Below are 13,375 nucleotides of genomic sequence, written 5' to 3'. Positions count from 1 at the left end.
GCCAGGCAACAGCAAGCCCCCGGTTTAGCCCCTGCGCCATCACGCACGCACGGGACGGGACGATCTTGCACTTTGCGTCTCCCGCGTGTCCTTTCTTCTTCCTGCTTCGCATACGCCCACAACACGATCCGGATCCGCCGTGGAAGGTGGAACGCGACGGCGCAAAAGCAAAAAAAAAAAAAAAAAACTTCGAGAAAAACAGAAGAGATAGAATCATAGAAAAGGGCCCCCAACACGAGCCCGAGCCAGAGGCCGAGGCCGCGCAAAAGGCTGCGCGGCCCGTACCGCCACTGATCGATCGATCGACCGACGTGCTAGCTGATTTGCCAGTTTGACCGCGACGCACCGCGCAAGGGGGCGCGCGCCCCAGGCCAAGGCCAAGGCATCAAAATGCGGGGAGATCCAGCCATCCAATGCCTGATGCACGCGTTGTGTTGTTGCTTCGTTCCACTTAACGTGGCCGGGGAAAGAGAGGCCCGGGCGGCCACTTGTTGCGGTGTGGAATGGAACCGAGAGCTCGGTCACGGCGGTCGATCCTGTGGCAGGGAGGGAATCTGCTTTCGCCTGCTCGATTTGACGCTCATTGGGATCCGAAAACATCTCGTTTCGGGACTTAGTTCGGGACTTATTTTATCCATGGTCCTGTCCTTCTCTTAAAGGAAAATGTTAACCGTAGCCTCCAACGGAATGGCAATAATTTTGTTGGAGCCTCCTGCGTGCGTGCGATAGCACGGAATGCCCGCCCCGGAAGGCCAGAATGGCAGGATCAGCTTGTGTACGTAAACTCCCCTTTTTTTGCCACCCCATGTACTAACAAGTACTACTCCTGTTACAATGCAACAACTTTTCTCTTTAGCTTTTGCACTGTCCTAACGTTAACAAGTATGCTAGCTTTCCCGGTCTACGCTTTCTCAAGAAACTATGCAGATCGATCAGGCGATATCAAATAAAGTCCAGACATGCATGCATGTATGTATCTTCGGAGTATAGCACTCCTCTGTCCTTTGCTTAAACTTTGAGCTTTGAATCGAACGAATGGAAGACGGGAGAAACACCATATTTAGAATATTTTATGTTTTGCTGCTTCCTTCTTCCCGTTGGTCAAGCACCAGCCGCTGTTCTCGGCTACTGTACTGTTATCTCTACAGTGTCAATCCGTTGCAGTGGGCTGTGCCGAAAGAAAACGGATCCAAACATTTGCCACGCGAAGTAGCAGTGAACGGCTCGAAAACAGCCAAAGCGTCATAAAGAAGCTGAAAAACGGTCAAAGAAAGATGAAAACTGCCATTGTGTTCAAGAAATATTGGTGGGCAGACTCGCATTACGCAGGCACAGGATGGAAGTACAGTGCATTTAAGCAGGAAACTCACTGTTTTGATCAGATGTGCTAAGCTTCAAACGGATCGAACTTTTGCTTTTGCCAGGGTTCGGTTTGGAGTTATACCCTTTTATATCTCAGTAGAAAATCCAATTGCCAGCAACACAATAACTCCAAATAAAAGGCCAAATAAGTCCCAAAGATTAACCCAAAGTTTCCTTATATAAATTCTAGGCTTGACATTGCTTTATGATGTTAATTGCAAACAGTGGCGGAGATGGTGGGGGGGGGGGGGGGGGGGGGGGGCAGCAGGGGCCACGGCCCGGGCTATCAAAAAAAATTTCATCGGACCCAGGAACGATTCTTTCCCGACTCCTTGAATTTCATCGATCTGGCCTGTGAGTGGCCCCCCTCAACACAACTGCACGGCACAGGCAAGAGGCAACAGATATTCAGCCAAAGAAAATCCTCGATTAGTTCTCCACTTATCCACGTCTTCTCCGGAGTGCATCCTCTCCTATTCTCATCTTCTTCTATTCCTAAAATCCCAATACGACTATACGAGCAGTAGGGGCCAGCAGGGGAGCCTGCCGCCATCGCCCATCGCCACCGCTCGCGCCAGCCCCCAATTTTCCTTGCTGCCGCCTGCTCTTCTGGCTGCTTTCTCCCCAAATTTCCCCTCGTGATGGTCTCCTTCAAAGCACTGCAATTCGGCAACTGCAGTCTGCAAGGAATCAAGGGTTCGAGGTTAGAAGACGAGCGATTCTCTCAGGTAGTCAAGTATATATGTTTGATCTGAAATCCCTCTGCCTATTCCTCGTATCTAATTTTAGGATCGTTAATTTTTTATCTGAATCCCTCTTTCTCGTTTAGACTCATCTCTTGACTCTTTCTCTGTTCAGTCTTTCTAGGATCCCCTGATCAAGTGATCATCAGTTCATCATGGCACAAAATAAAAGAAAGCCTGTAACAATGCATTCTTATTTTGGGAAGAGAGTAAGAGCCGAAGCTTCGGAACAACATAATTCGCTTGTTAGCCCTGAATTGGTGGATGAACAAGGCGTCAGTTGTGACGAACAAGAGCAAGAACCAGTAGAAGAAATTCCAACTCCAAGTACACCACCGGCAGCAGCACCACCTGAGGTTCAGAGAGGGAGAGGGAATGATGATTCTGCTGTTTTGGTAGTAGAAAGGGAACCAGGTCTACGGTGTCAAATTTCAGAATATCCTCCTAATGATCAAGAACAAGCTCGTAAAGCATATATGAAGCTTGGGCCATATCAGTTTCACATGGATGTGTACCCTCTCGATGATTCAGTACTCCATCCACGCAGGTTTCAGTATCATTGGTTCAAGACCTTTCCTTGGTTAGAATATTCACCAGAGAATGTAGTCTATTGTTTTCCATGCTTTCTATTTTACAAGAAGCCAATTGGAAAGAGAGAGTCTCATGTGTTCACAGTACAAGGATTCAATAAGTGGAAGAGAGTTAATGATGGGGAAAAATGTGCGTTCTTAACTCACATGGGAAAGGATAGCAAATCTGCTCACAATTATGCTGTCAAGTGTTATGATAGTCTGAAGCATAAGCCATGTCATTTGGAATAGTTAGTGGTGAAGTTAACAGCAGAGGATATCAAGAGGAATAGGCTTCGGCTTAGAGTAACAATCGATGCACTACGGTGGTTAGCATTCCAAGCCTGCCCCTTCCGAGGACATGATGAAAGTGCTGGTTCAAAAAATCAAGGTAATTTCCTTGAAATGGTGAAGCTGTTAGCTTCTTACGATGAGAAAATTGGTGCAGTTGTATTGGGTAATGCTCCACAGAATGCTAAGTATACCTCACCTACAATTCAGAAAGAGATTTTGCATATCATTGCTTGTAATTTGCAAAGTGAAATTCGTAAAGAAATTGGTCACGCTAAGTTCTGCCTGTTGGTTGATGAGTCGAGGGATGAGTCTAAAAGAGAGCAAATGGCCGTGGTTATTCGTTTCGTTGATAAATCTGGCTTCACTCGTGAACGTTTTCTTGATATTGTTCATGTTTCGGATACATGTTCAGCTACTCTAAAACAAGAGATGTGTTCTGTTTTGGCTCAACATCAATTAGATGTGAAAAATATTCATGGACAAGGATATGATGGTGCCAATAACATGCGTGGAGAGTGGAATGGACTACAAGCCAAATTCATGGAAGAGTGCCCTTATGCATATTATGTTCATTGTTTTGCTCATCAGTTACAACTAGCTCTTGTTGCTGCATCTAAAGAAGTAGCTGATGTTCACAACTTTTTTGACCATCTTGCTCTTGTTGTCAATACAGTTGTGTCTTCCAGTAAGAGAAAAGATGATATGCATGCTAATCAAGTTGCTGAAATGGAGCATCTAATTGAGCTAAGTGAGCTTGAAACTGGTACGGGGGCTAATCAAGTTGGAACTTTACAACGGCCTTGTGACACTAGGTGGAGTTCTCACTATGCTTCCGTTTGCAGCCTTTTGAAATTATACAAATCCCCATTTTTCGTACTTAAAAGTATTGCTACTGCTAAAGGTTCAGGAACTTCACCTTCAGCACGAGCAAAAGCTTCTGGTTCTGTTAAGTTGATGATGTCTTTTGATTTCATATTTATTCTACACGTCATGAAAGAACTTATGGGAATTACAGACTTGTTGTGCAAAAAGTTGCAACAAAAATCTCAAGATATTGTGAATGCCATGGATGATGTTAAGACTACAAAAATGTTGATTCAGGAGCTAAGAGATAATGGTTGGAATAAGCTAAAAGCTGATGTGATTTTGTTTTGTGGGAAGCATGGAGTTACAACTCCTGATTTCAGTGAGTTATATGTGGATTTCATTAACTCGCGTGCCCGGGATGAATCTACAGTTGAGCATCATTATCGCTATGATATTTTCATGGTTGCTGTTGATCAGCAAGCACAAGAGTTGAATTGCATATTCAACGAACAAGCGACGGAGCTTCTCATTCTATGCACTTCCTTGGACCCAAAAAATTTATTCAGTTCATTTAGTATTGATAGTATATGTTTTCTAGCTACAAAGTTCTATCCTCCTGATTTTGAAGAACAAGAAAGAAACATTCTAAGATGTTAGTTACGGCATTATGAGAGTGTCGTACCCACAAGCCCCAAGTTTCAGAATTTAACAACCATATCAGAACTTTGTCAACAACTTGCAGCAACTGAGAAAGCAGATGAATATCACTTGATCGACAGGTATATAACGTTCTTCGCTGTTGTATTAGTTGCTTTAAATAATTATTGGTAAAACCGCTAACTGTTTTTTCATGAACGGGTTGATTCGGCTTGTTCTTACTTTACCGGTTTCAACAGCGACGACGGAACGTGCATTTTCAGCAATGAAACTTGTGACGACAAGGCTTCGGAGTAAAGTGGAAGATGGATTTCTAAGGGATTGCTTGGTAACTTATATTGAGAAGGAGATTGCAATTGGGATATCGATGGATACAATTATAGATGAGTTCGATCGAGCACCACGTCGAGTGTTGTTTAGATGAAAGCCTGAAACATGTTAGTTTCCTATCTTCTATTGTCCTTTCCTAGAATTTTCTTTTATGTGATATCAACGGTTGCATGTCATTTTTGTTATAAACAATATGTTATCTATGGCAGAAGAATCAATGAAATTATTTTTATACTACCAACCGTTTTATTTTTTGACAAAATTTTGAATATAAAATTTTGTCTTCTTTAGTCGGCCCTCCCTATGATTTTTTTCTGCCTCTGCCCCTGATTGCAAAAACACGATTGCCTTGTCTACTAGTGACGACATGGTAGAGGGAGAAGACAAGTGTAATTGGTTAAGATGCGACGATGATTTCACACCAGTATAGCAAAGAAAAGCACAAAAACAAGAAAATGGTTGGACCAAATTCATTGCCGGAAGAAGGTCTTGGACAGACCTTGTGGGACTGGACTAGGAGATGTCGTAGGATAAATAACTACTCTCTCCGTTCCGAAACAAGTGACGTGAATTTGTATAAGTTTGTATAAATTCTTATACAAATTCACGCACTTATTTGTCTTTGTATAGACCGGCAGGCCGCAACATGACTGGATGAGTAGGCATTGCCGGCGAGACGATATCCGGTTTCCGGACAGTATCGGTATCCAATATCAATACCAGTACACCGGAAAAAGGAAGTAGCGGGAGCACCATAGCCAAGAAGTGGTGACCGGCAGTCAGAAATCAAAACCGGCTGGGCCGAGCTCAGGACGCTGTGGATGCCCAATTACCCGTTCCAAAATCCATGCCAGTTCGCTTTGGCCGGGTATGGGACATTACAGCCGTGCAGGGGGGGGTGTGGTGGGGTCGGGACCCACGAGCCCCACACGCCCAGGATCGGACGGCTGTTATCCCGCGGGGCCTGCCGTGCCCCTGCACCCTGGGCCTGCGGCCTATATATCGGCGGAGGCGGCCGGACTGGGGCTCTCTAGCAGGCCTCCGTGGTCGTACCTGGGAACGATCCGACGGCTGAGAGCGATCCCGCCGCATCATCTCTCTCTCTCTCGCTCTTCCTCTTTTCGATCCCCAGTCTCTCTTCCCCAACGACTCCTCCCTCCGCTTCTTCCGTGAAACGAGTCTCTCGGTCTCTCCATCACTCACTCGATCGTTTCCTCTTCCAGTCTTTGCCCCCGTCGTCCACACCTTCCAGAAAGCAACGCTGCGTCGCGAGAGCGTCCTAGCTAATTAACTCGCCTCTGGCTCTCTGTTTCGCGTCGTCGCAGCCGCAGCCATTTTGTGTCAAACCGTACTTCTTCTTGGCCTGTATTTTTCTCCTGATCTCTGTCCTTCCTAACAAGGGCCTCTTTATTCTTGGATTTCCGACGCTCGCTACCACTAGAATTCATCATCCGATTCAACGCTCCGTTCTAAGGAAGAAGAAGCCAGCGAGGGGAACGCAGCCTCGCACCGTCGAGAAGCGGCGGACAAGGTACGTAAGGCACTGACGACGCACGCAGCCCCTCATCTTGTCGCTTGCTTGCCGCTTTTCTTTGAGAATTTCTTCCACGATTCCTCCCTGCTTTTTTTTTATTCTAATCTGTTTTGCTTTTCTCCCTAAGTTTGCGTGTGTTTCATTGATTCGACATCTATCCCGTTCGTCACAAGTTTACTCCAGGACATTACTTGGATGCAATCCATGCTGATTGCGCTCTATCCATCTCCATTAATTTCCCACGGTTTTTCAGATCGTTTTCCGGGTACGAGGAGGCAGGAGAGGTAGCATCTGGCAATACCGCTGGCGTTGTGGTTTTGCGGCGGCCGGCGCACGCTGTTTACACGGCGGGTAAACTCGAGTGCAGGGCCGTGGGAACATCGACAATATCTACAGGGTGGCCGTCAGTTACCTGTAAGTGTCTCACCGGTCAGTATGGTTGGCTGGCCCGCCACTGTCCGTCTCTTTTTCTCCTTCATGCTGATCTAGCATAGTAATCGTCAATTAGTGCTCTTCTCATCACTCATTAATGGCACGGTTAAGGTTCGTTGGGAGAGTCAGAGCCGCCGCCCGCGCCACCTGGGCTGGCTACATTTACGACGTTAATTTTTTCTTAGCAAAAACTAAACGCAGAGTTAAAGGTAGTAAAAGTAAAAAAGGGAAAAAAAATCAGCGGTGGGTCCGGCGGCGCAGAGACACTCGATAGCCCGTCGCTTTGCCCGGGGTGTGGGGGCCGGCGGTGCCTGAAGAGGTAAAAAAGATAAAGAAAAGGTCGAGGCAATACGTTGATCTGGGCGGCGGGCCCCAGCGCCCATAGACTGTAGCTGATTCACTGCTGCTGCTGCTGCCTCGTGCGGCGAGCTGCTGCTTGCTTGGCGTCGCTTGGAGTCTTCCCCATACGCCGCTGTCCCGGCGTGTCACGCCTGGGGCGTCGCGCTCCATCTGAATTTAAAACCACAGTGGACTGGCGTCGTAGCATACGTAGATGCAAGCGATCTCAGTACTACATTGCCCATGATAAAGACAGTGAAAAAAAAAGAGAGGGAGACGACATCAGAAGCTTCGCTGCGCGGCGTGGCATGGCGTGCGTATTTATGTCTTTCCATTTGTTTTCTTCTGGCCCGGGCGCATGCATGTGACGTACGTACGTCTGTCTTGGCTAGCTCTTGGGTGTGCATGCAGCATCCGTCTTCTTATTTGTCTTTACGGTGTTTTCTGGGGTATCACGGCAGCCGGCCCGGTCGGTATATACATGCTGCTGCGACGGAATGAATTGGCATTGGGGGTTGTTTTGCTATATTGCAGTCGTCCTGCTGTTCTTCTCGCTGGCCCTGCATGCACCGGCCGTTTAGGCGCCGGTTGTCCCTGTAGTTAAATTTGTATGTACAGTTTGGATGCGTCGTTGCGTTGCTGCATGGGGCCGGGCTAGCTGTGACCTGACGTAGGTACAGCCATTGTAGTCATGGTCGTCGCACGTGCGGGGACGTCGGTCTCGTGGCCGGTCGCTGAGCAGTATGAGGTTGATGTGGTGTTGTACTAGAATCGAGTATGCTACAGTTTACAGTCCGTACAACTGTGTTTGTATGTACGTACTTTCTACTCCAGCTAGCCAGCTAGGTGATCGTAAAGTAGCTAAAATACATTTATTTATTGCATTAATGCATAAGGATGCAATATCTACAACATAGTACAGATGTTTGACCACCGCATGTGCCATGCATGGATACACTGCACATATCTCTGTAGATGTACTGGCCGTGTCTGCATGAGCGTAATCTTCGGTTGCGTACAGCTCTGCTGACACATATACGAGATGTTTTAATTGTATTCTATTCTATTTCTACAGGGGCTATATACAGAGGAGCAGGTGAATATATAGGGTGATTGACCCGGTCGTACGTGTGTGTTGATCTACCGAGCGCAAAGAGGAAGAAGAGATGCTGGCCTGCATCGCGTGCACCTCAAAGGAAGGCGGGGATCAGGACGGCTCCCGTGGTGGTGCGGCCACGCCTCACAGCAAAGATGCCGTCAAGTCTCTCACCTCACAGGTACCCATGATCCATCCGTCTTCATTCCACCAATGTACTTGCTTTGCATTGCATGCTGCCCCCACAGATCGAGTGTACTAGTACTCTTTTTTAACACTTGCTAGTAGTATCGTACGCTTACCAGCTTTCCATTCTCTCTCTCTCTCCCTATGTATGCTTTTATGTGTGTCAGCGTGTGTATGAGTATATGACTGCAGAGACAGTGTCGCGATGCAGTTAATAGACAGGGGAGGGCGACTAGAGAGGAACGCAGCGAACGTCCTGACACTCAAGCTACTTACGGCCCTGTACTTACTTAGCCAGCGGAGCCTAGGAATTGCCCAAGCAAGGCCACGGGGGTCGCACGCGCCGTGCCTGAATTTAATACCATCTCCTCGCACAGTTGGTTAGGCCGCAGGCATGGATGCTTGCAGAGCCCCGCTGCGTTTGGCAAAAGATGCCAAGGCCCAGCCCCGGGTGGTGGTTGATGGTGATGAGTAGGAGGAAGAGGTACGTTTGTACGTACGTAGGGACAAAAGAAGAGTCGCCGGCCATTCCCTGGCTAAATTTGGGGTTAAGCCTTGCAGAGGGCCCTGCTGCCATTTCTTGGCCGTTGCAGAGTGTAGGAGTAGTTCCGCCACCCCACGCAAACGCAGACGCAATCAATTAATTAGCATTAGCCGGTGACCGCCAGCTCTCTAGCTCTCGTCCACTTCGATTGTTTTTCTGTCCCTGGTTCATTACCGCGTCCTTGTTCCTTTCTGCACATATGCCATTTCTGTGTCATACACACAGACAGTATAGGTAATCAGTGAGCAAGTACTATACGTACTTAGACCCAGCCCTAACACGGACCATGCTAGCTAGAGCTAACTATCGATCCAGCTACAGGCTTCTTTTTAAGCTAAAATTAATACCAGTTTCGTCAAACTTTACCACGTCGTGACTTGACTGTTAGCCAGGAAGATGTCGATGATCAGCCATGCATGCATGCATGCACCCCAAAGTGCAATAACGTGAATGGCAGTGATTTAATCCAACCGCTTTCACTTTCTTTACTAGTACGTTCCGGCGACGAGAGTACGTACGTGGCAAGCTGATTTGGCACCATTCTCATCACGACATTCCTTGGAAAAGCATGGTCAAGGGTGGACCGATGCGCATTGAGTAGACGTGGTGGGGGAGAAGGCCGGCCAGCCAGCTAGCTTTTCCCCTTTGCCTGGATCCCCAACTTTGCCTATACCCATGCGATCTGGCCTGATGATTTTGTTCCCATGGACATTCTTTCCCTTTCCCCCACTCCACCGCCCATCCGTTCTATCTATATATCCATCCCCTTTGCCGTAGCAGCAAAGATCTGGAGAACAGAAGCTAGCTAGCCCCGTACGTGGCGTGGACGCACGCTAGCTGCCGCACTGTGACACGACACTCCCTGCGTTCATGTGCTGCCGTGTGCGCCCCGGCCGGACCGGGCCCTTGCCTCCTGCCCCCTGCAAAACCTGCGTGAGATTTTTCCCTCGTGGAAAGGCGTTCCTCCAGGCCGGGAGGGGCTTTGCTTGCCAAAAAAATAGATATAGAAAAACGCTCTGCACGCGTCTGCCGTCGAATAAAGTCGGCCCGCGGGCCTCGACGGTTGGATGTGTGGTCCTGGGCCGCCGTGGCAGGGGGCTATTGACTCTTAGGGCCGCCCAGGCTGGGCCTGGCCCGGGCCACGCGGAACACGCAACCGAGGCGGATAAGCGCCTACGGCTTTGCTTTTTAAGTACGCACGCAACGCATAATGCATGCATGCGGGTGGGGATCATCCGCTGCTTTGAGCGGCCGGGCCGCCGGATGCATGCATGCATCGATGCGCAGTGGTTCCTTGTCTCAGACAAAAGGTTAAAGATTGCACTGATCGTTATCCTGTGTGATTACCAGCTGCTCAGCTAGCTAGCTGTACGTACGTACGTAGCGTGGTCCTTAATTTATACCAGTTCCAGTAGCGTACGAATGTAAGTTTGTGTACATGTAGCCTGATGCTACATGCCTACATGTACATATATACCCTCTCTTTGATTGTTTCTCAGTAGAAGAAGAAAAACCTCTTTGATTGGACCGTGTTTGCTATAGTATAAATTAGCCAGTACGTGTATCCGTGAGTGTCACACAAAGTCACTACTCACTCACTAGTCAGCAGCACCCAGGAATTACAGCAAGCATCCTATAGCCTTCTTCTTGGCCATCGCCTCCACATTAAAAAACTCATGTGTAACCAACTACTTTTCCTAATTCGAGTCAGAGCTGATGTTACATTACACTTAACCATGAGTTGCGAGCTGTTAGTAGTGAGTGGTAGTGCCTAACTGGGCTCCTACGTGCGAATTAACGTGCACGGTGCAATAATGATGTGCTGTCCTCAGCTCAAGGACATGGTGCTCAAGTTCTCCGGCTCCAGCAACAAGCAGTACAAGCCGACGACGGCCGGGAGCCCGTCCTTCAGGGCCGGGAGGAGCTACCGCCGCCCTTACCCGGGCAGCGGCTTCATCGACGACGCCACCTTCACGCCGACGACCAACAGGCCCACGAGCGCTCGGGCCGCCGCCGCCAACTCATCATCCTCGGCGACATGGGACATGACCGGCAGGAGTAACCGCGGATGGCCGGGCATCGACGAGGATCAGGACCGCGGCGCGGCGAGGGAGTGGATGGCTCAGGTGGAGCCCGGCGTCCAGATCACCTTCGCCACGCTCCCCGGCGGCGGCAACGACCTCAAGCGCATCCGCTTCAGGTTTTCAGTTTTGTAACTACAGATGATGATCAGTTTCGCATTTTTTTTCATTCATTTGGACCATGTACGTTGAGCTGACTCGTTGCACGTGTGCTGTGTTGTTGTTTTTTGTGTATGTATGTGTGGACATATATCCTAGCCGGGAGATGTTTAACAAGTGGGAGGCGCAGCGGTGGTGGGGGGAGAACTACGACCGCATCGTGGAGCTGTACAACGTGCAGACGTTCAGCGGCCGGCAGCAGGGAGGCTCCACTCCGACGTCCTCCGTCGACGACTCACATCTGGTCAGTCAGTCAGTGCACGCATGCACGTCTCAAAAACAATGTCTCTTTGACTTGAATTGATCCATCACGAGCTTCTTGATCATTGCAGAGAGACTCGTCCTACTCCCGGGGCGGGTCAGCGCGGGACAGCCCGGTCATGATGCCGCCGCCGCCGCCATCAGCATCAACCAGAGACTCAATGCCCCGGAGCGCGTCGTGCAAGGCGCCGTCTTACCACGCGCCGCAGCCGCCTTCTTCCGCCAGAGCGGCGTACTACCCGTCGGCGGCCGTGCCGGACCCGTCGGACCACGTCTGGGCGCACCACTTCAACATGCTCAACTCCGCCGCCGCTGGCCCGTCGTCGTCTTCTTCCGTGATGATGGGCGGCAGCGGCGTCGGGGCCCCGTCGTCCTACGACCCTTCGCGCGCCACCAGCTCGTCCCGGGACGACGCGTCCGTGTCCGTGAGCAACGCCAGCGACCTGGAGGCCACGGAGTGGATCGAGCAGGACGAGCCCGGCGTCTGCCTAACCATCCGCGAGCTCGGCGACGGCACCCGCGAGCTCCGCCGCATCCGATTCAGGTAATTAACTACGCCACCGATCATATTCAATACATACACATGTATGCACGAACTTGACAAAGCTTAATTTCTTGGTCGATCGGATTGCAAATTGATTTTGATATACGTGGTTTTGCTTGCTTGCAGCCGGGAGAAGTTTGGCGAGGACAGGGCAAAGGTGTGGTGGGAGCACAACAAGGACAGAATACAATCGCAATATCTTTAGCTGATAATAAAGGGAGATAATGGCGAATAGAGTGTGAAGGAGGGAGGGATATAGCCGGATAGGTCGTGGAACCGTGGAAGGGAATGGTGACAGTGGTGCTTTGCAGATTTGGCTTGGTGAAAGTGAAATCCGGAGCTTTTGTGTGATAGTGGTATCTAGATGTGCTCCTCTGTTTCGTGTAGACTGTTGGCATGTATAAACTTGATATGCTTACCTGTGGTTGTCTTAGTTCACCTTTGTAAGGCACCAATTCGGTTTATTCGTTGGTTCAGATTGGTTCTGTGTTTGCACATTTATGGCTGGTTGGGCTTTGCTAAGGAAGCACTGAACTAGTGTCTGTATGCAAGTATGTTGGCATATGAGGTTCGAAGCGATGCAGGGCTAATAGGTGAGGGTGATGTGCGGTGGTGTACGGGGATGGAAATTGGTAAGCTGCGTTAAAATGTATTCCCTCTGTTCCAAAAAAATAGACCAAACATATATTTAAAAATAGGAGTACCGCTAATATTTACTACGGGTTTTTTTCCTCAAAAAATAATATTTACAATCGAGTGGTCCAATCATTGAGATTCGAGCAAAATCCATGCGACTAGAAAGAGTGAAAATCTCAATCTGATGGTTATGATTGTCGACTAAGAAATAACTCTTTCTAAATCGATTGAGAAATAGACACTCTCTATTTACAATGGCCAATAAGTATACTACTCCGTACAAAGATATATATCAAAACGGATTTAATAAAACTAATTTAGAGTTGTAGAAATTGATAATTGCACTATAAACTTGGTCAAATTTAAGAACTTTGAGTACTATGGAGTTTGGAATGGAGGGGGTATTACCCACGTTTCTTTCAAATAGCTCCAGCTTTTGGATAAAGTAGTTAATTAAGTATATGTAATTCAGTAGGTTGAATTCATTGGTAACCTCTATGTATCTTACTGCTGGGGTTTTATGTATGATACACGCACGGTTCCCGTGACGTACGTTACGTGACATATGGGGGGCCGGCGGTCGGCGACCCTATGACAAGTATCGCATGGCACCGGATCTCAGTTCATATGAAAACAGAAAATAAACTTCTCATATAAAATATAGGAATAAATAAATATTTGGCATATCATCACAATAATCAAACTGAAGAAGAACAAGGAACAGAAAAGAGTTTACTCACATGGCACGGGGCTGCCAAATTCTGGCTAGCGTCGCAATGCTACCTTCCAAATATTTTCCGC

The 13,375-nt window shown here is 48.5% G+C and overlaps 1 protein-coding gene across 1 annotated transcript; it reads left to right on the top strand.

Annotated features, from left to right (window-relative positions):
* Positions 1-5,808: 5,808 nt before the first annotated feature.
* On the top strand, positions 5,809-12,433 carry LOC100841915 (protein Brevis radix-like 2). Its single transcript, XM_003581566.4, has 7 exons — positions 5,809-6,293; positions 6,550-6,710; positions 8,143-8,344; positions 10,726-11,093; positions 11,233-11,377; positions 11,466-11,938; positions 12,065-12,433. The coding sequence occupies exons 3-7, from the start codon at positions 8,234-8,236 to the stop codon at positions 12,141-12,143; spliced, it is 1,176 nt and encodes a 391-aa protein (XP_003581614.1). The 5' UTR covers positions 5,809-6,293; positions 6,550-6,710; positions 8,143-8,233; the 3' UTR covers positions 12,144-12,433.
* The last annotated feature ends 942 nt before the right edge of the window (positions 12,434-13,375 follow it).

The sequence above is a fragment of the Brachypodium distachyon genome, chromosome 5 (assembly GCF_000005505.3).
Source record: "Brachypodium distachyon strain Bd21 chromosome 5, Brachypodium_distachyon_v3.0, whole genome shotgun sequence".
Classification (NCBI taxonomy): domain Eukaryota; kingdom Viridiplantae; phylum Streptophyta; class Magnoliopsida; order Poales; family Poaceae; genus Brachypodium; species Brachypodium distachyon.
Note: the sequence above shows the minus strand (reverse complement) of the source record. Positions and strands in the feature narration are given on the sequence as shown.

What these genes read in the sequence shown, in the direction of transcription:
- LOC100841915 (XM_003581566.4), top strand. Translation starts at nt 8,234, where the DNA reads ATGCTGGCCTGCATCGCGTGCACCTCAAAGGAAGGCGGGGATCAGGAC. An exon ending in TCAAGTCTCTCACCTCACAG is followed by an intron (nt 8,345 to 10,725) that starts GTACCCATGATC and finishes TGCTGTCCTCAG; the next exon opens with CTCAAGGACATGGTGCTCAA. An exon ending in CCGTCGACGACTCACATCTG is followed by an intron (nt 11,378 to 11,465) that starts GTCAGTCAGTCA and finishes TGATCATTGCAG; the next exon opens with AGAGACTCGTCCTACTCCCG.